Consider the following 26234-nt stretch of genomic DNA (forward strand, 5'->3'; position numbering starts at 1 on the left):
TGACTGTTGAGTTTATGGTGAGATTAAAATGTATGTAAATGTAATATTTTCCTTTGAAAAGCAAGGAAAGATTCAGGAGATGCATTTTAGACATGTTTATACCAGGTTTAAATAGCAATCTGTCTTTCCTAAACACTTGTAATTGGATCACCTGAGACAGATGTAATTATCAGGTGTAATGAGGACCTGTGAGACTCATTCCTTACAAAAAACAAAACTTAAACCAGCTTTCAACCAAAATCTTCCAAAACTGCTTCCTGTGTTCTGAAAAACACAGTGTCTCTTCCTAAAAATGCCATCTAGGTATAGACCACTCTATAGCCTATGATTTTTCAAATACGCCTAGTAGATGTATCCTCCAACAAAAGTTCCTCTCTAAAAAGACATCACTCAAAGTGTTTACTGTTCCTGTACACTGTACAAAACTCAGCACTGATTGCAGGAGACGAGATAACAACCCCCCACTGCGATAAAAAGCTCACAGAAATCTGATTTCAGCTGAATACGAGCGACACACAGCACAGCCCTGAAACCTCACTGCCAGTCGTAATTATTCATTACCGTCAGATTTACAGACAGCATCAGACACGCGAGCGTTTCTGGAGCATAGAAGACTGGGAGAATGAAGACAGCGTGTGGTGTAGTCGCTCCAGGTGTTCGGCGTAGTTTGTCTGACATTTAAGTTTTTGTTTTTTTTCCCACAAACTAAACATACTAAAGAAATCAACGCACAGCAGAGAAGTGTCATTTTCAGAATGCCAGCACACTGACTGATGTAACTATATATTTCCATTATGAATGCTAACATTTTCAACACTCTAGGGGTCATTTTTTGCGGTATCTTCATTGTTTAGTAGTGTACAGATTCAAAATCAAATGGAGTACAGGAATTGAGCTGAGTAAACTAAGTTTTTAATTCAAGCTATAGAAGAATGCAAGTTTACTATATGAAGACATGCAAAGGGTGCAAACATCAAATCCATGTGGGTGAGTCTTAGGTGACTGTGAAAGGAAAGAAAGGGGAAATCCTGAGGTGTCCCTTCAGTTCAGAATGAGATCAGATGAGGTTAAAGTTATTTCTCAGATAAACAAGGAAAGGACACATTTTGTCTCAGAGTCCTTGAGTCAATGTCAGTCTAAACACCATCTACACAGATGGCACACAGCATTCATTTGAACACACAGCATTCAGTTTTATGGCTGTTTAGGGTTGCAAATTCCGTGAATTTTCATAGATGAAAACTTTCCATGGGAATTAACAGGAATGTATGAAAATTAATGGCAATTAAAGGAAAGTGGTGGCAAAATTGCAGGTTAGCCTATGACAGGGAACTTAAATGTAGTTGAAATCTTGCAGTATAATCTTGGTTAAGACAAACAGATTTAATGCAAATTCAGTTGAATTTCTACCCTGCACATTCCTCAATCACATCCACACAGCACACTACTTCACAGACGTTGAGTGGCGACCCAACGTAGTACCAAAAAAAGCAAACAAAATGTCTTAAAAATCAAACATTTCAATGTATTAATTTATTATTCATTTTATTTTAAAGAGGCTATATATGTAAGAATTTTCATGTATTAATCGCTTTTTTATTGCCAATGTGTGAACAGCTTGAAATTAAACTTAAAAACTGTCCCTGACTTCCTAGGTTGTCTATGAAAGCCGACATGATGTCAGTGAATCACGTTCAGTCACCGTTATATATTAAAATTAAAATTAATAAATAATTACGATGATAATGAGGTATATAAATAGATAGACACAGGGCTCAACGCTAAGGATTTTTTCTACTGGCCCAGTTAGGCCAGTGGTTCAAATTTTTACTTGCCACGCCAAAATGTTCACTTGCCCAGTGCTTTTCAAGTTTTTCAAGTATGTTTAAACAGGAGAGGTACAGAAATTGTAATCTAATGTATAGCTAACTATATAACTATAGATTAAACTTTATTAAAGTATATCAGTCAAGAGCAGTTACATATGCATACATAATGTTTTGAAATGTTGAAAATATAAAACGTTAAATATTGTTATTTGAAATTATTTATAAAATGAAAAGACACTTTAAAAATTAAATTAAACCCGACAGTAGGTGGCAGCGAATGTCATTGAGATTCAACCGATTCATTCAAGCGGCTGATTCATTCAGGACGCGTTGCTCAGAGATCCAAAACAATTCTGTGGAACTATTTTCGTAGGAGAAATAGATAGAAACAAGCGATTTGGTGTCTAAAATGTAAGTCACTTGATATTAGGTTCTTGTTCATTTAACTGTACGCTGTTTAAAATCAATATCACATTTGTAATCATGCTAATATTTGGACAAAAACGGCACTGTTTGTTTAATATTGCTTAACTATATTAAATTATATAAATATGAAAGATATACAGGGTCATTTTTGCCCCTTATGTTGACTTCTGGGGGCATTCTAAAGGCATTTTAGTAGACTAAATCACACAGTGAAAGCGTACACGACCCTGCCCACAACCCATTGCGCATTGGATGAGGATTCAGTTCAGAACTACAAACACGAGTAAAAAGTGTTCAAAAACTACAAAACATGGCAGATATACGCGATCGACGCTGAGAGATTTGAGTGACTAATAATCAGTTTAACCTGATAGAAAATATATATTTAATGTTACCCATGTTATTTTTCACCTGCAAATACCAATGTGGACTTTCATAAAGATCCGAATGGCCATTAACTTTTAAATGCATCATTATGCATTAATGAGGAGAGTTCTCCACATGAAAGACCCGCGACTGCAGATCAACGTGCTGTATTTCTCTCCGATACGGTAGGAAATTAACTAAATGAAATGTGGAGGATGTAAGATGATTGACAGGCCAATTTACGGTGACAGGATGCGACAGAGAGAAAAGACACGATTGTATGACGTGTTAGTATGTCCTAAAGCTTGTCTACTCTTTTGCTACACACTCAAAAGTAAGTACTTTTTGTTCACAGAAAGAGTACATACTTTTAGTCTAACCTACTAGACAACATCACGTAGTGCATGCGTGCACTCATTGGGTTTTTTTGTTTGGTTTTTGTAAATTGAGGGACATACTCGATAATTTCATATCGTTAAATCAACAATTACGATATCATAGATGATATATCTTGCACACCCTACAGCACTGGCCCGATCGGGCAAGTGACCACTCCGTCTACTGTCCCGAGCGTCATTCACACTGGCCCTGGGCCATTGGGCAGTCCTTATTGTCGAGCCCTGACACATACAAGTGCACATAAGACCCGGACAAACACATAAACCTACATATTTACATCCATCCCAATACACATTTTAAAGGGTTACAAACTAATAAACCATTAAATGTTATCCAAGCAACAAAAGAGCAATAATGTAATAAGAGCCTTTGGAGGTGTGGGTGATCAGAGTCAAACTACAGAGTCTGGGTCCAGCTGGAGAGTTTTAACATGTGCAAGAAAGGGCTGCCACTTTTTTGTAAAAATACTGTTAGGCCATTATATATAGAGTATAATCTTCTTTAATTTCATGAAATACAAAGCATACTTAATCCAGCAAGCAAGAGATTATCTAGTTCAACTAGATGTCTAGCAAGCATTCTAAGAAAAGCAACAAAATAAAAAAAAAAAAAAAAAAAAAAAAAATGAGTGGAACAGATCCTTTTAAATTCATAATAACAACGTTATGAGATTAATGTTTTAAATAAAGTTTTGAATACAGAAATATTAATTGATTAAAATAACTGAAATTATAGTTTTAAATTGAAATATAAAACAACCAATAGATGGTGGCATGTCACTGCCTTTGTCACTGAATCTTTCATTCAATCGATTCGTTCAAACGGCTGATTTATTTAGGAATAAAGCAAGTGACTCACTGCATCCGAAATCTTATACTGTCTATACTGAGTTTTTACTACATTTCAATTTGAATTTACTTCACAATGATTAAAAAAGTATGTTCTATATAGTATGAATGTTGGAAGTATGAATGAAATTCAGATGTACTAAATCTGCCATATTGTTACCGTCATGTGACCTACCAGAGTCAGTTGCAGTTATTCGATTTTGGACGCAGCGACGGCCTTTACAAATGGGTCATTAAATCATTGACTTTAAAGGTGCCCTAGAACCAGTTTTTACAAGATGCAATATAAGTCTAAGGTGTCCCCTGAATATGTCTGTGAAGTTTCAGCTCAAAATACCCCATAGATTTTTTTAATAAATTTTTTTAAAGGCCTATTTTGGGGCATCATTAACTATGCACCGATTCAGGCTGCGGCCCCTTTAAATCTTGCGCTCCCTGCCCATCGAGCTCGCGACTCTATAATACAGTGCATTTACAAAGTTCACACAGCTAATATAACCCTCAAATGGATCTTTACAAGATGTTCGTCGTGCATGCTGCATGCATGCGTCGGATCATGTGAGTATAGTATTTACATGATGTTTACATTTGATTCTGAATGAGTTTTGTTTAAAAATGAAAATAGCGACGGCTCTTTACTCTGTGAATACAGTAAGAAACGATGGTAACTTTAACCACATTTAACAGTACATTAGCAACATGCGAACAAAACATTTAGAAAGACAATTTACAAATACCACTAAAAATATCATGTAATCATGTATCATGTCAGTTATTATTGCTCCATCTGCCATTTTTCGCTATTGTTCTTGTTTGCTTACCTAATCTAGTCTAATGCCTTGAACATGGGCTGGCATATGCAAATACAGGGGTCATATATATTAATGATCCCAACTGTTGCGTAACAGTCTGTGTTATGTTGAGATTCGCCTGTTCTTCTGAGGTCTTTTAAACAAATGAGATTTACACAAGAAGGAGGAAACAGTGGAGTTTGAGACTCACTGTAAGTCATTTCCATGTACTGAACTCTTGTTATTCAACTATGCCAAGGTAAATTCAATTTTTGATTCTAGGGCACCTTTAATGAAACAGAGCAAAATCAGACAATATTGTGCCTAAAATGTAAGTCACTTAATATTAAATTATTGTTTATTAAACTGTAATAAAAGCTTAATAAACCAACAGAACATTTGCAATCGTGCTGATATGAGGAAAACTGCAGTCTTGCTCATGTGATATTACTTAACTATATCATATACACACATTTTAAAACATTTTAAAAACAAGTGGCCTTTGGTCGTCTTAGCAGCACAAAAACAAGACTTATCCAAATTCTGAACGCATTATATTTAGTCTAGAAAGCATGCAAAGAGCCCTCCCTTAAAATCACTACAAAGAAGTTTTCTACACTGCACAATGAATCTCTTATTTACATCGAGACTACACTTTATTTGTTATAATAAGAGGATTCACGAGTGTGCAGAACTCAGCACTGGACATAAAATCCGGCATTTTGAACAGTGAATGGATTCTGACTAAGTTAAACACTTCTGATTGGTCATTGCGTTCAAGAAATCAATAGATATGTCTGTGATTAGCTACACAGCTCAACGCTGCAAAAACGTTGTAAATAGAAACCTTTGACAGTCTCCTAAATGCAAACACAAAAACGCACTGGATCGTTTGCCAAATTGGTTTCACCAATATGCTATTATTAGTTTCAGCTGAGGGTGTACCCTCTAGCACCTCCTTAGAACCGGGCCTGATTGGGACAATCGCACTAGCGTTTCTAAAAAAAAAAAAAACTAATAATAATTTCAGTCTCACGCAATGATTTTCAGTAGCAAATGCGACTGAAATGGTCACAATGTAGAGCCCTGTGGCCCTATATAGCAAGTGGCGATTCCAATCTCGTTCACACTGGCCTTAGGCTATCCTTATCGTTAAGCCCTGATATGCAAGTACGTAAAACTCTCAGTCCACTCAAGCTCAAAAAAATGAACTTTTTAATAAAGAAGCAGGAAATAAACAGAGATGGGAAAGGAAATGAAAAACTCTGTGGGAAAGAACTTCATCTGAATGACATCTGTTTCAATGCGCACTCTCTATTCTCACAGTTACAAAAACCAAAAGTTATGAAGTGATACATACCGTCTTGGAGTCTAATTCGTGGTGTGGTTGAGCTAAGACTTTATCTACACTGGAAACATCTGCGAACGTGATGAAGCCAAACCCTCTGTGGAACAAAAACACAAAATACAGTGAAGGTCAGGAGATAACTTCACAGGAGAGGCAGAAAAATTGTGACAGCATACAAAGCGCTCTTGAATATTTGCTGATACGCTCAGTGAAGGCAGGGGTGTTGCAATCATTATGACACATTTAGAAATTTCCACTTGTTGTGAGATTATCATAACTATTCAATGCCTTATGTCGCTGCTACACTTTTCAAATTGTTCCAATGCCCTTGAATAATAATAAACATAGTATATACTGTATACACAGATACAAAACACAATACACTCTGTAAATATTGGCCAGTCATTTATAGCACATTAGATATTTATACAGGGCAAGTGACCCTTTAAGCCCACCAAATCTAAATTTAAAGACTATTATTATAAGTAGAAAAGAAAAAGAACATTTTACATTCATCTGTAATTTAAATGTCAGAAACTGACAACATTAAGTTCAAGACATTTTTCAGCACCCAATTAACTATAACCAAACATTTTTCTTTGCTAAAGCAATAAGCTTGTGAGGCCTCATAGCCCTGGTGCCTTATATATGTATATTTTTTCTCAGTGTAAGTGGGTAAAGTTCATTAATTGTGTTCTGAGCATAGTGAATTAATGCTTTTTATATGAGACTGAATGGGTTCTTAGCCTATGTGGGTTTAATAGGAGGTTGCAGCATTCCTTAGGAGCTCGGTCTGACAAAAATAAAAATTGTATTTATGAATTATACACAGTCAGGGCATTCCTTTTTTTATATATGGTTACAAATACATCTAATTAATTTAGTTATTCTGCTGCATCTCTTTGAAACCACCACTCCAGCACTACATAATTAAGAAAATAAATAATAACAGGTTGCGTTTGAGTTATTAATCTACTAATTTTAAAATTCTTTGCAATATTTAGCCACTTTCATCGCTGAAATATTAAAAAAAAAGTCTCAGAACAGCAAAGTTTTGATGCTACATCTACAGTGGCAGCAACAAATCCTAAATAACTGAACATTTAATGTTTTTTAAAAAATCGTCTGAATTTTTTGCAATTGCTATGAAACAATTCCTCTCATGCTTTGTATTTTTGGATTTCAAAATAACAAAAATGTTTTTGTATGGTTTGTGGCCTTATTAGGGTCACTTCTCCAATATAAGGAGGTCATGGATTCACTTGGGTAGTTGGTTTTATATTCGCACATTCGGATATCCGTATTCAATAGCCTTGTTAATCACACTACATTGGACATTCACAAGTAAATATGCCATTAAAACAATACTTGCCTATTTTGATCGACTGTGAAAAATGTTGTAAGTTGACAATCGTTGGTTGTCAATATCATCAGCTTAAAATTCGCAAACATTAATTTATTGCACATTTATTGGAAAGTCTGAATTTATCAGAAGTCCGATATAAAACCAACTTTACCCAAGTCATAGATTCCCCCCTGCAGATTTATGTAGAAAAGTCTGATATACACATCTATAATATAATGTGCATTGCCTGGCTCTGTCATATATTTGCAAATGTACTTTGTCCTTTGTAATATAATTTGGAAAATAGGGAATAGCTGTCTTGCAGTACAGTCCTAACTCAATGTCAAATTGCATTATGAATCAGCTTTCCTTCCCGTTCTTCTTGATCTGCCCTTAACGCATCATAAGACAGCAGAATAGAGACAGCGAAAAATAGGAGAAAATGAAGCACGTGTGTTTACCTGGAGCGTTTGGTGGTGGGGTCGCGCATCACCATACATTCTCTGATCTCCCCGAATTTACTGAAATAGTCTCTAAGGCTGTCTGAACACAAACACAAGGACACAAGAGGGTTAAACAGTGGCAACACTTCAAGTGAGCGACGCGACTGAGCCTGAACGCTGCCGTTATAATCAACGAAGGTCGCGCGCTTCACAGTTCGTTGATTATAATGAGAGCGTTCAAGTTTTGTCGCGTCGCTCGCTTTAGTGTCAGATGACTGAAAATCACAATAACCTTGTGCGCAGTGACACACATACACACACACACAGCTTACAGCGCGTGCGATGGATAAATACGAAGCAAAACAACTCCAAAACAGAAGAAATTCTCCTTACCTGGTGAAGTTTGCCAGCTGAGGCCACCGATAAACATTTTACTGTAAGGAGAAAAAATGGTATAAGTGACTCCAGATGTCAAAACGGCCATTTTTCCTTGTAAATACCTCATAAAGAGCGACCTACGAACAGCTTGAGCTGTGTACCGGCTGAAAAGAGCCTTAGAAATGACCTGTCAATCAAAACATCAGCAGAACTGCGCGAGGAAGGACACGCGCTCGCTCGCGCTGAAAACAGAATCAAACTCCAAACACACACAAGGGCACGCGCGCACTTGTCCTGTCTTCTTACCCCGGGTCGTGTTGCGAATCACTCGGGCTTCCAGAGGTGACTTGACTCGCGTCCGCTTCCATAGCTCAAAGCCCAACCAACTCCAAACACACGCATACACACACACACGGGCACTGCAGCCCCAGCTTGAGGAATATTACCGAACCGGGAGCTCTAGCGTCACACGTGGGATCAGCGCGCGGCTCCCGCCCCTCTCAGGAGGGGCGTGACTGAAAGCGTCAACCAACCAATCCGGCAGGGATCTGCGTCTACCTATCTAAGGAAACCACGCCCCCTGTTGGTTAGCAGCGTTTGACAGGAACCACGAGAGTACATTCAGTTCTTCAGTAGGCTCTTCAAACCCTATAAAGTTTACATTTGCGCCACCTTCTGAATAAATACAACCAAGAGGCTTTCTGGAAAAGAAAATGAATATTTAAAACCAAACTTAAGCACGATAGTTAAGGAAAATCTAGTGTTTTCTTGATAGCACTAGCATATGATGCCATGTTTGTCGTTTTAGTTTGACAAATTATTATTAGTGACAATGTCATAAATTAATAAGCGAATTTACATAGTGCACAGAGATAAATAAGGTTTATAAATGTTCATGTTTGTTTGGAATTCTATTTTTTTCTTTTTAAAGCCCTTTCATTCTGTTGGCACCTTTCAGTACTGAGCTTGGATATTAATGTTAATGAAAAATAAATCCATTAAAAAAAAACAAAAAAAAAAAAAACATTTTCATTACTTGAAATAAAATAATCATTCATCAAAAAGACTCATTTTATTTCAGCGAGTTGCTAAAACCTAATAAAAAACTATACAGACATTTAAAACAAATTAAAACTAATAAAAATGACAAAAACACACAATAAAATTACTACTAAAACTAAAATGAAAATGAAAACAGAAAATATAAAAAAAAAAATCAAAATATTAACAAAAACTATAATAGTATATCAATAATCAGTGTTGGGGGTAACACATTACAAGTAACTTGAGTTGTCTTTTTTGTCTTTTACATTTGGCAAAAATAGAATTTATTTGTTGTTGTTAAAAAACAAACAAGCAAGCCCAGAAAAAGTAACGCAAAAGTGATGCATTACTCTCCATAAAAATTAACTAAGTAACGCAATTACTTACTTTTTTAGAGAGTAATACAATATTGTAATGCATTAATTTTAAAAATAACTTTCCCTACCACCATCAGTAATACTAAAATAACACTGGAGCTTACTGTATAAAACATTAGGAATATATGCCTGCTTTTATATCATGGTGGGGACTTTCCAGTTATTTCTATTGTTTTTATACTGAGCTAAAATATTGTTAATCCCTGAACATAGCCCTAAGACATCATTTGGTATGTATGTTAATTTTCCTGGAGGGTTCTTAAAAACCTGACACCCCCACACATGCAGGCAATGTATTTCTGAGCATTTCCCTCTTTGCTGAGTGAGCATGCAGAATGGATAGATCAGTGTTAGTGTGACATCTGCTGACTTCATTGATATGGAAATGCTCAAATGGGAAGTTTATCAAATGACTGCAGCTCTAGTTTCACAGAACCAGATAACTGTGGAAAACAAGGGCATTGCTTCTCCCAGCATGGCTAAATGAGAACTCTTGAACCAGCCAATCATTTCTTACCTCACTAAATAAACACAGGCCATTCATAGGTCATGCTGCTAATGTTCTAATAAACTTTCTCAAACCCACACCAGTCCCGAAACACAGGCTCAAATGGATGTTCAACTCTGATATTTGATATTAAAATGACTTCTGCTGGTAAAAGGGACATTGTGGAGAGTTTTTGATATTTGAGAAGTGTTTCCTGTATCATGAAAAGTGAACTGCATCATGTTATATGAGTCCAATATGTGAGGGAGACCCACAGTCACAGTGGCATCTGTGTTTGATTAATGAGTGGATCTTCTACTTACTGAAAGTCTCATTTTTTTAATGCTGTGCATCTGTTCGCTGCCTAACAGATCACTGCATCTCTTTAGGATAATTCGCATTCATCAGGCCACTCTGGAAATGAGAGGATTTTCTGCTTAGAGAAATAGAAATCTCAAAGATAGGACTGGAGCATATGAGACTATACATGCAACAGAATCAGCTGTACCATTCAGCTTCCTCCGAGCAAACCAATCAGACCCCCTGTGGCTGGCAGATATGAGAGCAGGACCAAAATACAAGGGCTTTTCTGCATGTTTATTGAAGAATGTCACCACTCACTTTAAATATTCAGGCCATTTCAGCACACTTTCCCATGATATTTCATGCAAATTATTGCTAGAAGTCACCTTTTCTCTACAGAGTGCTTTGCTGTGGGATCTTTCACATGGCTGCACAGCCATGCAACATTTATTCAAGTCAGCTAGATGTGTTTCTCTGTTGATCACCACAGGTATAGTCGGGATAGTGTCCATTTTTAGAAACAAGGATACAAATTGATAATATTGTGTAAAAATATAAATGTATAGGCTATTTACATAATTACTGCATATGTATATGCAGGTTGATCACTAGTAACTCTACTACTGTGGTAAATACATTATGCAAATATAACATATTATATATACACACACACATTCCTGTTGCATTATTTACATTATGCATAATGTGTGTGTGTCTGTGTATATATGTATGTGTATATATATATATATATATATATATATATATACACACATATATAAACACATTTATATTTTTACACAGTATTTCTTAGAAAAATATAATCAATTTATATCCTTGCTTCTAAAAATGAACACTATCCTGACCACTTCTCCTAACCAGCCATTGAAAAGCTTTACACTGAGTGACATCTGTTGGCCAGAAGCAGCAGGTGCACGTCATTTGTTCAAAGATGTATGGAATTCATAAACTCTTTAACTATTAGTGAGAAATTACAACATTTTAAAGAAATGGGCTGTATCCGAAATCGCATACTTCTCTACTATATAGTAGGCGAAAAACAGTATGTGACAAAAGAAGTATGTCCGAATTCGCAGTACTCAAAAAAGAGTAGGCAAAGAGTATCCTGATGACCCAATACTTCCAACGAGATTCTGAAGTGTGCATACGATAGACACTTTACTATCCCATAAGGCCACAGGAGAAGATTTGTAGAACATCTGGATTACATTCATTCACTACACACACTCATACTATAGAGAATGCACTTCTTTAGCTGTTGTGAAGTAATTACTTATTCAAAATAAGTACCTATTCAAGAGAGTATGGGATTTCAGACTCAGCCATGGTTTAAAACTGATATCCAATCGTACTCTTGGAGGGCCACTGTCCTGCAGAGTTCAGCACCAACCCCAATTAAACACACCTGAACCAGCTAAACAAGATCTTACTAGGCATACTACTAGAAACTTCCAGGCAGGTGTGTTGAGCCAAGTTGGAGGTAAACTCTGCAGGACAGTGGCCCTCCGGGACCAAGTTTGGACACCCTTGTGTTAAAACAACAGACATTATAGCTCTGGACTGGAACTCACTTACGTACTACTGAATATGAGCCTCATTTGTTATTAAAAATATGAACTAAACCGAACATTAAAAGTTGATATGGCGCTAAATATCCTTCTTTCCCCAGCAACTCTGAGGTTATGCGGAAATATTTAAGCAGAAAACAAAGTTAACTTTGTCTTGTTCAATATACTTCAAATATCTTCAGGGTAGTACTAAAAATAATAATAAAAAAAGATCCTACAAGTGGTTTGTAAACTTTTAAAGGTGCCCTAAAATTAAAAATTGAATTTACCTTGGCATAGTCAAATAACAAGTGTTCAGTACATGGAAATGACATACAGTGAGTCTCAAACTCCGTTGTTTCCTCCTTCTTATATAAATCTCATTTGTTTAAAAGACCTCAGAAGAACAGGCGAATCTCAACATAACACAGACTGTTACGTAACAGTTGGGATCATTAATATGTACGCCCCCAATATTTGCATATGCCAGCTCATGTTCAAGCATTAAACAAGGACAGACAGTATTAACGTCTGGATCTGTGCACAGCTGAATCATCAGACTAGGTAAGCAAGCAAGAACAATAGCGAAAAATGGCAGATGGAGCGATAATAACTGACATGATCCATGATATCATGATATTTTTAGTGATATTTGTAAATTGTCTTTCTAAATGTTTCGTTAGCATGTTGCTAATGTACTGTTAAATGTGGTTAAAGTTACCATTGTTTCTTACTGTATTCACGGAGACAAGACTGTTGTTATTTTCATTTTTTAAACACTTGCAGTCTGGATAATTCATAAACAAACTTTATTCTTTATAAATCTCTCAAACAGTGTGTAATGTTAGCTTTAGCCACGGAGCACTATCAAACTCATTCAGAATCAAATGTAAACGTCAAAATAAATACCATACTTACGCGATTAGACATGTTGCATAACGAACACTTAAAGATCCATTTTGAGGGTTATATTAGCTGAGTGAACTTTGTTTATGCTGTTAAAGGCAAGCGTGAGCTCCGGGGGCAGGGAGCACGAGAATTTAAAGGGGCTGCAGCCTAAATCGGCTCATATTTAATGATGCCCCAAAATAGGCAGTTAAAAAAATTAATTAAAAAAAAAAAAAAAAAAAAAAAAAATCAATGGGGTATTTTGAGCTGAAACTTCACAGACACATTCAGGAGACACCTTAGACTTATATTACATATTTTAAAAAGATGTTCTACGGCACGTTTAAGCTGTATATTGAGTTAAATGTAAGGCAAAAGTCAGCATCAGCACAAGGAAGAGAGAAGCACAGCATGTTTGTGATATCCACAGATCTTTTACTCCAACAGCAGTGAGATGTTTGGCAGCGTCAGTGTGTGAGTACAGAGCAAGTTCATTTCAGCACGGGTTCATGATGCTCTTCACTGTAAAAAGAGCACAACACAGTCCCCACCCGTATCTTACAGAAAGAAAACAAAATACAAAGACCAAGAAAAGAACAAAAAATTGTAAATTACTACAAAAAAACAAAACAAAAAAAAAACTATATACTACATTATCAAAACACCTGAGCACAACACAATCTTTCAAAACATCAGCATTCAAGAGACTATTTTAGAAAACAGTACTATATTAGCAACTGTTCACATTAGCAGCTTTGGTTTACCATATTAAATTTACTCTCCAATGCATTTTGGGAAAATAACTTAATTCAATGATCTTTTAAATAACATCAAATAGCATAATATTAATAATTTAAAGAGAATGTTTCAAAAATAAGGTCTCCAACAAAATCTCCATACAACAAAGAAATGTACAAAAAGTGAAATACGTGATTTACTGTGCGGTTCAAGAGAGGATAAGCGAAAAGCTGCGACATCACTGCGTCTCAAACCAGGTGCAAACCCCTCGTTCAGCCAGTAATCTGTTCAGCAGAACCACCTGCAGACACACAGAGCACATACACAAGTTAAGCTGATATTTAAGAACCTAGCAGAAGAAAAATTAGCCATGCACACCTCGTCTCCCATCTGTTTCCACATGTGCACCAGAGGAAGGCCGTCTTGACTGCTTGTCACCTGACCATAGACAACAACATCCGTCATGTTCAGAATTCTCACAGAAAAGCTTCTGAAAATATTCTTCTGAGCCGTTTTTGATCGCCCAGTGCAGTTTCTCAAACTGTCAATTGCAACTTGCTGAAAAGCAACTGATTAATTAATACAATTTTTAATGTTTTATTTGTTTACCTGTATGTCATATGACCATAAATCGACTGTGAAGATGCGAATGTTGTTAAATTACTGAAATCTATACTTAATCTCAGGGGGTATTTCAAGTAGATATTTATCTCAAAAGGGTTCAGCTGTCAAAGACGTTTGAGAATCCCCTGGCAAGTGAAATGATGCAATACTGTGGAAATAATCTATATAAAGAATATCAAAAATAACTGACAGAAAAATGTGTGTGTTTGTTATAACCTTGATGATTAAGGCCATATTTGCAGTCAATTCCTCCAGTGCTGCTTTAGCCTGCAGGGAAAACTCTTCCTCTCCTATAAAAGCAAATAATTTAAATAATTTGCTTTTTATTTTTATCATAATTCAGTATTTATGATTTGATTCATCTGACCTTTTTTTTTTTTTTTATTTTATTTTTTTTACAAAATGTACAATAGAAATAATAAAATATACATCATCGAAAAGTATTTTTAATTATAAACAGGTTTATGTTTTACCTGGCAAAGGCGTGATATTGTCTAACAGAACCTCTGCTGCCTGGAATGGTAAGGTCACAAAGTCTGACCTGGAAAACAAAATCTTCAAATATCAGATTCAGATCAACAATCACAGACAAAGAATAAAACCAAACTTAATCCACCTGACCTGATCTGCCTGAGGATGGCGCTGTTCACGGTGTCATAACCTCCATTATCTACATATCTGATATGAGCTGTGCCAGACTCTCTGTTGTACTGGATGACCTGGGCTCTCTGCCAGCCACTTCCTGTTACTGGAGCAGCACAGACCACCCCCACTAACAGAGACAGACAGAAAGTAGACAGACTTCCTCAAAAATAGATGACAACAAGAAATTCTAATCATATTAGGAAATGATAAAACTGCCTTCATAACACCTAATTAGAAATTATCTTAGTTTGAGCAACAATTCATTACATACAGCACATATACTATTAGTGATGCTGTGTGTGTGTGTGCGCTTGTACAACTGTCTTTGTTAGGACTGGTTTGAGTTTTAGACCATCGGAGTAAGGACAAAGAAAGAAAAGTGAGGACATTTTGGTTGGACCTCACTTTCAGAGACCCCTTTAAAAGCCTGTTTGAGGGTCAAAACTAAAGATAAAGTTATAATTAGGTTAAGTGTAGGTTTAGTGTACGGGTTCAGGTTAGAGAACAAACCTCTCACGGAAGCTCAATGTGATGCGTATCAGGACAAGGAACCTCATTGGTTCTCGCACGTCAAGCAAACATGCTTGAGCTTCCATTTACCACAACTGATGTGTGAGCTGATGAATGTTTATGTGTGAATAAAAGCCTAAATTCAATATGTTCATCATATAAAGTGATTGAGTCTCTTCCGAAAATTTGGACTAAACCGCTCAATTCATATGGATTAGTTTTACGATCTCTTTATGAACATTTGAAGTGTAGGTTCTAAAACAGAGAACAGGCAAATGAAGGCAATGATAGAGAAGAAAAGAGAAGCTAAAAAGCAAAACCGTTCTAACTAAATTAATACATGTCAATGTGAATATAAAGCATTAACTCTCAACATGGGTCTATATACCTTCGACGGGGGTGGGCAGGCTGGGACATCCAGGCTGAGAGTAGCAGAGCTGCATGTGCTGAATAAGGGTGGGAAGGGCCTGATAAGATGGATGCTTGTGTTGCTGAACGAACAGATGAAGACCCGCCTCTACCTGCGACACAATCACCTCCACAAACATATCCTGAGGCAGCAGCAGCTACAGAGACAACAGAAAAACACACACTAATGGCTCTCACAAACACAATGGCTATTAACACATTCAGACATACATTAAAATTTGTCATATGTTGGTGTGATGTGTCTTTAGGCACCAATTTTCCACTAAAATTTCACACAAAGGTATTGTATGACTTGACAAAAACAATATAGCACATAAATCATATAAACTTTTTGTGCTCCACAGAAGAAAGTCATAGATTTGGAATGATGTGAAGATTTTAAGAGTCCTCACCCAGGATGTGATGGGCAGGCAGGGCAGAGGGACACAATTACTTAGATCCAGATCTTTAAACTTCTTCCTGATGAGTGAGAGAGCATCATCCACCTGCTGCTGTGAGCCTGGATGAACAAACACACATGAATTCAGCACTGGGCTTTAGAATTGATGAGGTAGCCGTCATCATGGGAAAACTAACCCTGGATGTGGCAGATCTGAATCTCCTGAGTGAACGGCAGGGTGGAGACGTAGATCTTTGCTCCAGAGCTCTGCTTCAGGAAGTTCACAAATTTCCCCTGCTTCCCGATCAATCGACCAACCAGATGCTACAAAGACAGGACTTGTTTTAAATCTAGGACAATTCTTCCATATATATATATATATATATATATATATATATATATGTGTGTGTGTGTGTCTGTATGTGTATATATTATTACTATTATATATTATATACGTACATACATATACACACATATAATCAATTTATATCCTTGCTTCTAAAAATGAACACTACCCTGACCACCTACTCCTAACCAGTCATTCAAAAGCTTTACACTGAGTGACATCTGTTGGCCAGAAGCAGCAGGTGCATGTCATTTGTTCAAAGACAGCCAGAGAGTATGGACTTCATAAACTCTTCATTAAACTCTCAACTATTAGGGAGATATTATAACATTTTAAAGAAATGGGCTGACATGGGCTGTATCCGATATGGGCTGTATCCGAAATCGCATTTTTCTCTACTATATAGCAGGTGTATGTACTGAATTCACAGTACTCATAAAAGTGTAGGCAAAAAGTACCTGAATGACCTACTACTTACTGCAAGATTCTAAAGTGTGCATAAGATGGACACTTTACTATACAAGGCCACAGGAGAAGATTTGTGAATGGCAGTGAAATGACGCAACTGACGCTAGTAGGTCACGTGATAATAACAGCATGGTGGATGAAGTACGTCTGGTGTCATGACACATCGGGTCCTCCCTTGAAATCGGGTCTCCCCAGATTGTCAGATAAAGATTATCCTAAGAATATAAGAATGATATTAATTTAAAATACCCATATAGCTTACTATATATTGCGAAAGATAACAAATTAGTGCATAATAAAACCAACTGAATGTAATTTCTTACACTTGATTAACTGTTAATAAATAAGCCTATAGAAAGAGGGTTCACTTCTATTACTTGTGAATGGGAGAAACTGCAATGCGCAGTATGGCGGAATACATCCCGCTTTCTAATAAGTAAAAGAGCCAATCGCTGATTGATAAAGTCATTGCGTCACTGCAGCTGCCGTTAGAGGCTCCGGTTCCCATAGAAACCTGAGACTCGCGCTTAGGACTGCACGTGCACATTGGCTAATCTAGCCTGAAAAATATGCTTTTTTAGAGCTTTTAGCATAAGAAACACCATTTAAGGGACAGTTCATGTCAGATTTTGTTGCTGATTTGAAATATGTTACTTAATTGCGAGTTTGCCAAGCAGTTTTTGAGATTTCAGGATTCCCCGTTCAAACAGATAGGACTTGGTCTTGGATGCCCGAAATATGGCCACCAGTGAACAGACTTTCCTTGAAAGGAACCTTGGTCTGGATTACATTCATACTACACATACTTTTTTAGTGGTCGTGAAGTAATTACTTGTTCAAAACAAGTACCAACTCAAAAGAGATGCGATTTCGGACGCAGTCACAGTATAGAGGCCTTCATATGTCCTGTAACTTGAGCTCTACTTTAGCGAGTCTAGTACTTCAAGATCACGTATCTTTTCAGCTTTGGTGCATCTCTGAACACGTTCATACACAAGTGTATGTGTTCAATCAATATCAGTATGTGGGCATGTCTGTAGGTGGGGCTCACCGCTGGCACCTCTATGTCCCAGAGAATGATGGGCTGGGCCGGAAGTGGAGCCAAGCTGCTCACCTGAGTCTCGGCACTAATGCAGCTTAAATTGTTAACACCCGAACCTGGAGATGAGATCCATATGAATGTCACACACTAACTTACTGCTTTGGGATTGAAGCATCTGTCTGACTTAAACATATTTATTTTATATTATATATATTATATACAGATAGCTAATAATGTTATATAGGCTATATCAAAAAGTTGGTCAAAAATTTGAAATCAATAAGATTTTTTAATGTTTTTGAAAAGTATCTTATGTTTACCAATGTGCATTAATTTGATCAAAAATACAGTAAAAACAGTTTGTTTTTACATTAATTTGCATTAATTTGATCAAAATTATTTTGCAATGATCAAACAGGAGCAGAATTTCATGAGTTTGAAAGTAAGTGTCTCACGTACCTCTCCAGGTCTCCTCTTCTCCTTCTGCCACTCCGTGGATGCTGGGAATCATTTTACTCTCTATGCTGACTGTGTCCTCTTCTGTGGGGGTCATTAAAAAGCCTCGGCCCTCCTCAGACAGCTCGCTGGACAGTCCCTCTGCACCGGATGCATCCTCTGAGAAGCAAGAACCACATCCAGAATCATCTCCAACAGAAGCTCCTAAATGGCTGAGTAGGTTTTCCCTGAATGAGACGGCATCCTGATGAGATACTCTGCTGTTGTCGTCACCGCTGATGCTTTGCTGCTGAAATGGTTCTTGAGCAGCAGACTGAAATTCACCCTCTGCAGGTCTTGAAACACCGGCAAGCTCATGTGGATCACTGGCTTCCTGGTTTTTCCAGTCCTCGGCCGCTGCTTCTAAGATCTGTTGGACCAGAACAGAACTGATCTTTTCCATGTTCTCCGGGTTCAGGCATCTATCCGTGGAGGAATCAGACAGGCTGCCATCCAAGTGGACAGAACCTGGCTGTTGCCCCGTTGAAAGGTGAAAGTCGTTGGAAAGACAGTTTGAAGAGAGACAAACCAGATCAGACTCAAGCCCACAGTCATCTTCACAAACTTCTTGATGACCTTCAGCAGCAATGCTGTCCTTTTCTTTCCCAGTTTGGAGAGTCTCAGGGAAACGAACAGATACTTCTCCTTCTGGCTCGGGTCGAGCTCCCTTGGTGAGGCCTGTTAGTGGAGAGGTGCAGGTAAGGTTGCGTATGTCCAGAACTGGTGAGGAATCTGTAAAGTTGCTTATTTCAGAGGATCCTAAGATGTTGTGGTCCATCTTCAGGTCACTGTAAGAGAAGAAAAACAGAAACAGTCCCGTGTCTGTCTTCACTCTGGAAAATGCGAATCTGTCCATTCTCTGAAGGTGACTTACTCTGACAGGTCAAGATACATTTTAGGATAATTTGGCATAAACCAAGATTTTCCATTCTTCAACAATGGAAACATTAGTCATACTGCTATGATGATATAGAGCAGAGGTTTTGGAACATTTTGCTGTTAAGGACCCCCAAATATCATCTCTTTGCAAGCCTCCTTTTTGCAATAAAAAGGCAGCTATATATTTTCATAAAGACTTAAGCCTAATCCCAGATTAAAATGCATGTTTGAGCTCTTTTAACTGAAAGCAACTTATCTTAAAATATGTTTTAAGCATTTTGGTGTGTTTTGGTTAGACATAAGAGCTTGACGGAAAGAAAAGAAATTGTTGAATAAAGTAGTTTCTCGTCGCTTCATAACGTTAAGGTTGAACCACTGTAGTAACGTGGACTACTTTAACGATGTCTTTACAACTTTTCTGGACCTTGAATGTGGTAATTACGTTGCTTTCTATGGGGGAAATTTTATTTTGGGTGAGCTAACCCTTTAAATATATTTCATTAATTATCTTAAATTTTCAGTGTGTAAATTTTGTGTGAGTGTGAATTGCAACCAACAGCTCAGTCCACTGCTCACCCCTCCCTATCAAAGCACATAGAGAAGCTACGGTGAACGACACAGGACAAAAATGTCATCATCTGAGACAGCAGAGAGTAGCCAGTCAAACAATGAGCAGTTTGTCCGTTTAGGGCTACTGCAGAAACATGCCGGTGCAAAAAAGCGACCATGTCAGGGGACCTGTAGTGTATCTAGATAGAAATGGCTCATTCTAAAGTAATAAAAACATAACAGTTCATTATGTAAGGTCTTTATACACCACTGAAAACATAGTTATGTATATTATATTGCATTTCTGTCAATAGATCCTCCTACATTTTCCACACTGGACCTTTAGAGGGTTAGTTCACCCAAAAATGAAAATTATGTCATTAATGACTCACCCTCATGTCGTTCCAAACCCGTAAGACCTTCGTTCATCTTCAGAACACAGTTTAAGATATTTTAGATTTAGTCCGAGAGCTTTCTGTCCCTCCATTGAAAGTGTTTGTACGGTAGACTGTCCATGTCCAGAAAGGTAATAAAAACATCATCAAAGTAGTCCATGTGACATCAGTGGGTTAGTTAGAATTTTTTGAAGCATTGAAAATACATTTTGGTCCAAAAATAACAAAAACTACGACTTTATTCAGCATTGTATTCTCTTCCGGGTCTGTGTATATCCACAGTGACGCTGCTTCTTCTTCTTCTTCTACGGCGGTTGGCATCCAGCTTATTGGTGCATTACCGCCCCCTTCTGCTCCGGACAGTGACGCTGATGACGTGTTATCCGGTACGCCCGAGCTTTGTTTACAGTCTGAGGGAGACACACGCTGTATTCAAGCTATTCTACATTGTTTGTATTTTGGTATTGCTATATTTTTAAAAAAATGGTGCGTAGGTGTGCATGTCGCAGATGTCCTAATCGCGTCACAGTCTGGAGCAGAAGGGGGCGGTAATGCACCAATAAGCTAGATGCCAACCGCCGTAGAAGAAGAAGAAGCAGCGCCACTGTGGATTGAAAACAGATATACACAGACCCGGAAGAGAATACAATGCTTTTTGTTTTTGTTATTTTTGGACCAAAATGTATTTTCGATGTTTCAAAAAATTCTAACTGACCCTCTGATGTCACATGGACTACTTTGATGATGTTTTTATTACCTTTCTGGACATGGACAGTGAATGGAGGGACAGAAAGCTCTCAGACTAAATCTAAAATATCTTAAACTGTGTTCCGAAGACGAACAAAGGTCTTACGGGTTGGGAACGACATGAGGGTGAGTCATTAATGACAGAATTTTCATTTTTGGGTGAACTAACCCTTTAAGGGAACACATTCCCCAAAAATATATTTTGTAAAAAAAAAAAAAAATTGCAGACATTGCACCACTTGTGACATCCTGGGGGTCCCTGGACCTAAGTGTAATTTACAGCTCAAATAACACATATTTGTAGAGAATAATTAATATTACAAGTTATTATCATATAAAACTGAGGCCTACCAAGTAAACAACCTTAAAAAAAACAGGACACAAGTCATGAACGCTCTGCTACTGACCTTTCCCCCAAAATACTGGAGTCAGCAGGGGAGGAGTGAACAGGTCTGCCTCCGTCCGAAAAACACACCTCCTCTTCAGTCCAGAGAGGAGCCGTCGTCCTCCTCCTCCTCCTCCTAAAGCTGTACCAGCACCAGCCCAACAGAGTCAACACAGAGATAGAGACCAGCGGCCTAAACGACAGCACCATCCTCTTTCCACTGATCCCACTGAGAAAGAGAGATAGAGAGAGGTCAACTCATCTAATAAGACCATCCCTAGTCTTAGGTGGCATTAGACTGTAAGGAGAGACGTCTGAGCTCAGAGGGGGAGTGTGTCTTGACACCAACACTTCTGCAACAGAAGACCAGAGCAATCTCATTACCAGCTCAAATATCCCAGCAACAACACATAAACACATGAGGCCCTCTTAAATACAGCTGTCACCATGACATTCACCACACATCTTATTTCCTGCTCGTCTATGATTATCAATATATTACATGACAATGTGTTTGCAGGTAGCAAAAAAGAAAACCAACAATCACAACCCAAATAGCAAATAAATGCAAGAAAGAAGACCAAACACAATTTGTTAGCTTTCTTTTTAAAGTGAAAATGATAACAAGAGATATTAACAATAAGAGAAGAATAAAAAGAAAATTAATTTCAATATAGCACTAACTAGGTGCCACATACAGTACAGAAATCACAAAATCAAGGTAAAACTAGAACCTTCAAATACCCACATTAACCTTTTTAGTGACATAAACCATAGAAACAAAGAGAAATAGCTTATGGGTTGCAAAAATATGAATGTGTCAACAATTTCTCACACCCAAAAACACGCAGTCATCAAATTCAGAGCAAACATGAATAGAGAACTTTGCACTCAGCAACTTTTTTAAGCATGTTAAAAACCAATTGATGAATTTATATCACTAGCATAAAAAAACGAGATCTTTATTCACATATCACTGATTCTTGAGAGATGGGACAAAACATGTCCAGCAATTGTAACTGCTATTAGGTTTAAAAATAAAAATATTTTCTATTTTAAATGTTATGAGGGATTAATAATAGAAAGTATTTATCACAATTATCCCCTTCAATTTAATTTTATCATTATTATATCAAATGTATAACACTTATTGTCTTCTCACTACATCTAAAACAGTGTGTCCACAGAGAAGGGTTCAAAAATTTGTATGCAATAAAATGGATAAAAATGTTTTTTTTAATGATGAAAAAGCTTGTTTTATAAAAAGCAATACTTGATAATATTTCATGTCAGAGCAATATTGTTTTTCAATGACACATGCATGTTTTATAAGATTTCCAAGTTGTGTCCCCACTTTTTGTCAACACCGTCAGACATTTATTAAAATGTAATAATATCAGGGAATATCAGGGGCAGCTGTCACTCTGAGGGACCCCCTTGCCACATTCCACCTCTGCAGAGTACATCAATGTCAGACAGGCTCTAGTAAGTTTTATAATTTTAGAATATTTTAAATCTTAATGTTAATATTCCCTGTGTCACAACCATGATATGTCAACACCCTCTTCCAATTCATGAGGAAATTATTCAAAATTTTTAGATTATTTTTTTCTCCTGAAGCAGGTTCTATTAGCATATAGCATCAACAGAGAAAACAAAATGGCTACTACATGAACTCCATTTGTTTTGTGAAAGAAAGGCAAATATGTCAACACCGTCAGTGTCAACACCGTCAGATTTTCTTTCTGACGGTGGTGACAGGCCAATGACGGAGTTGACATTCAACATGAAGTCATCATATTTTTGTGGTTTTCAAGTCATTTTTAATTATATTAAATATAAAATAGTGTATAGTTTTTCTAATATTGTACTAATACTAACTATATGACCTGACAGCGTATATTGCTTTTGTGGATTAGTCATCACTTCTAGCAGAGTTAGGCTTAATTTAATTATTACCCTGCTGCTCCGATAAGCTTTATAATGGCAGTGCACAGAAACCACCTGTTTAAAACTCAAAAAAGTGCATCCATCCATCCAATGTACTCCACACAGCTCCGGGGGGTTAATAAAGTCCTTCTGACTTGAAGCGATGCATTTGTGTAAAAAAAAATATTCATATTCAACACATTATGAAGTAAAATATCTAGCTTCCGCCAGACCGCCTTCCATATTCAACTTAGGAAGAAAGTGTAAAACTCTAACAGTTAAAAATGCTTCTTCCTTAGTTAAATATGGATATTTTTTTAACACATTGCTTCGCTTCAGAAGGACTTTATTAATCCCCCAGAGCTGTGTGGAGTATGTTTATGATGGATGGATGCACTTTTTTGAGTTTCAAACAGGTGGTTTCTGTGCACTCCCATTATAAAGCTTAGGAGCATCAGGGTGATTATTAATATTTCTCCAGTTGTATTCGTCAGAAAGCAGAAAGTCATAAACACCTAGGATGGCTTGAGGGTGAGTAAAGCTTGGGCTAATTGTCATTTTAAAGTGAACTAATCTTTTAATCCTTTACTTGCCCTCATGTCGTTCCACATAAGACCTTCAGACCACAAATTAAGATATTTTTGATGAAATCCAAGAGGTTTATGACTTGTCCATAGACAGCAATATAATCACCACTTTCAAGGTCCAGAAAGGTACTAAAGACATCGTTAAAACTCAAGTGGTTCAACTTAAGTGCTGTGGTTCAACCTCAATATTATGAAGAGACAAGAATACTTTTTGTGCCCAAAAACTAAACAAAAATAACGATTTTATTCAACAGTATCCTCGCTTCTGTGTCATTCTTCTATGCTGTTGAATAACAGATATTGTTGAATAAAGTCATTATTTTTGTTTTGTTAACATACTCACTGTTTGTTGTGTTTGTTTTAATAGAGTAATTGATTGATTCAAGTATTTGATAGTTAACATGACTACAAATTCAGGTTTTTGTCAACACCGTCAGATGTGTCAACTCCGTCAGATGAATATTTTGATATATCATTATGATATTTTATATTTGTTTAGGAATTGTTGGTCATAGGTAAAAATGTAATCTGTCTGCTAACATGAGAATGGGTTTTGAAATGTTAAAATCATCTTGATTTTTGTTAAAGATAAAGTTAAAGTTATATTTCACAGTCCAATTTAAAGAAACACAAATGAAAATCTTTATAATAAATATATATACACATATTGAAAGTATTATTTTGTGGCCTCTGTCAGCCTTGGTAAAAATGAGTGTTTACTATACTTTTTATAGGTCTTGCATAATGTGAGTGAAAATTAATTTGTGTTTTTGTTGTCTGACGGTGTTGACACAATATAAGTGATGGCAAGGTAAAAAGCACATTTTGATTAAAAAGAGTAAAGTTGGGAGGTTGTATCAAAGCATTGCTCAGTAGCTTATTACATGTAAGATACATAAATGTAGTTTAATTTGCCTGAGTATAAGGTTTATTTTTTTCAATATTGCATCCTGTTTTGTCCCACTTCTCAAGAATCAGTGAGATATTAAAAGAAGACGATGTTTGCTCACCGTGAAGTTCAGCAGCGTTGGTGTGTAAATGACGTCACGGGAGCGCACGTGTGTTCGCGACAGCAATCAATAGCTGAGTTGATTAAGAATATACACTAAAAAGAAGCGACACTCAATAGAAGTTCCATTGAAACACCGGCGCCCAGCAGCAGCCCTGCGTTTCCGCCATTCTGGGGTGAAAGCGACTCGTCAGTCATCTATTTTCTATGGTAATATCAGCTGCTTTGTTAAAAAAACGTACATTAAAGCTGAAATTCAACCTGAATGATGACAACACAGAATAAAACTATCACTAGTGATCATCAAATCCTTTTTACAGTTTATTTTACACACTTTGTGTTTAAGTCTTACACTTTTTCACAAAACCTTTGCTCTCTAGAAACCCAGTCAGTTGGGTTAAAATTATTTAAAAGGCTTATAAACACTGAATTATTACTAACATATGAAATTAAAGACATGCATCAGAAAAATTGGGAATGTTGGACAATAAATATATGAATATAACAGCTTGATTTTGCAGTGTTGTCTAATGTCCGTTAAAGAAAAAGTGTCCAAAAGTGGGGATTATGCGTTAACGGACACAGCAATGCATCATCATAGTTTGTAGCGTGATCCATTAAAACGTACAATATAGCCTATTTCAATTCAGATCTCCACTAGGTCTGAAATATGTTGTGCGCTTTAAACATGATGATCTTAATTGTATTAATTATTAATTTACTATTTATGTTTAAATTTGCATAAAATGGAAATACTCAAAAGTAGGCTAACTACCTCAGATGGATGAATGGTTCCACAACTGATAAAATAAAACATTTAAGACAATACAACATTTACTGTAGGAGCCATACAATTTACTGGTGACTTAATTCCAAAAACAGTTCTATTGCGCTTCTGATTTGGCAGTGAAATTAGCCGATTTTGGGTGCGTAAGATGTGAAGGATTCTATGGTCCAGTAGTATTTTCACCCCATAATGGCGGCCGCGCTACCGGAGCGCCATCTTGGGTTCTAAGCTTTTTGACTAATGCCAAATTTAGCCAACAAAATTAAAAACTTGACTGAAAACGATGTATTTCAAGGCAAATGCATAATATAACATTCACAGTAGTTAGTACATTAAAAAAAGAAATTACACTACGATTCAACCAATCAGAGTGAAGTTTTGTTACAAGAGTGTGGCCTGTTGTCAAGCGATTTCCCGCTCAAGCTGATAGGCGGGAAACCATGTCGGAATTGAA

The 26234-nt window shown here is 36.9% G+C and overlaps 2 protein-coding genes across 6 annotated transcripts in view; both read right to left on the reverse strand.

Annotated features, from left to right (window-relative positions):
- The window catches only part of msi2a (musashi RNA-binding protein 2a), a 194437-nt gene extending 185781 nt beyond the window's left edge, over window positions 1-8656 (reverse strand). For 3 of the 5 annotated variants that reach the window (XM_067397648.1, XM_067397646.1, XM_067397645.1), the window contains exons 1-4: window positions 8480-8656; window positions 8189-8229; window positions 7814-7895; window positions 6020-6104 (exon numbers count right to left, since the gene is read on the reverse strand). In XM_067397648.1, coding sequence (XP_067253749.1) covers window positions 6020-6104; window positions 7814-7895; window positions 8189-8229; window positions 8480-8541 — 270 coding nt within the window. In that variant the 5' untranslated portion in view covers window positions 8542-8656. Of the gene's footprint in view, window positions 1-6019; window positions 6105-7813; window positions 7896-8188; window positions 8243-8479 lie in introns of those variants that run through there. The other 2 variants (XM_067397649.1, XM_067397647.1) reach the window with 2 other exon arrangements.
- A 4940-nt stretch (window positions 8657-13596) lies between these two features.
- On the reverse strand, window positions 13597-25996 carry akap1a (A kinase (PRKA) anchor protein 1a). Its single transcript, XM_067397091.1, has 12 exons — window positions 25986-25996; window positions 21491-21697; window positions 18478-19301; window positions 18028-18134; window positions 16360-16486; window positions 16176-16282; window positions 15743-15920; window positions 14821-14971; window positions 14673-14740; window positions 14416-14489; window positions 13954-14013; window positions 13597-13876 (listed from the first exon to the last, which is right to left on the reverse strand). The coding sequence occupies exons 1-12, from the start codon at window positions 25994-25996 to the stop codon at window positions 13814-13816; spliced, it is 1977 nt and encodes a 658-aa protein (XP_067253192.1). The 3' UTR covers window positions 13597-13813.
- Window positions 25997-26234: the final 238 nt, after the last annotated feature.

The sequence above is a fragment of the Chanodichthys erythropterus genome, chromosome 10 (genome assembly GCF_024489055.1).
Source record: "Chanodichthys erythropterus isolate Z2021 chromosome 10, ASM2448905v1, whole genome shotgun sequence".
NCBI classification, from domain to species: domain Eukaryota; kingdom Metazoa; phylum Chordata; class Actinopteri; order Cypriniformes; family Xenocyprididae; genus Chanodichthys; species Chanodichthys erythropterus.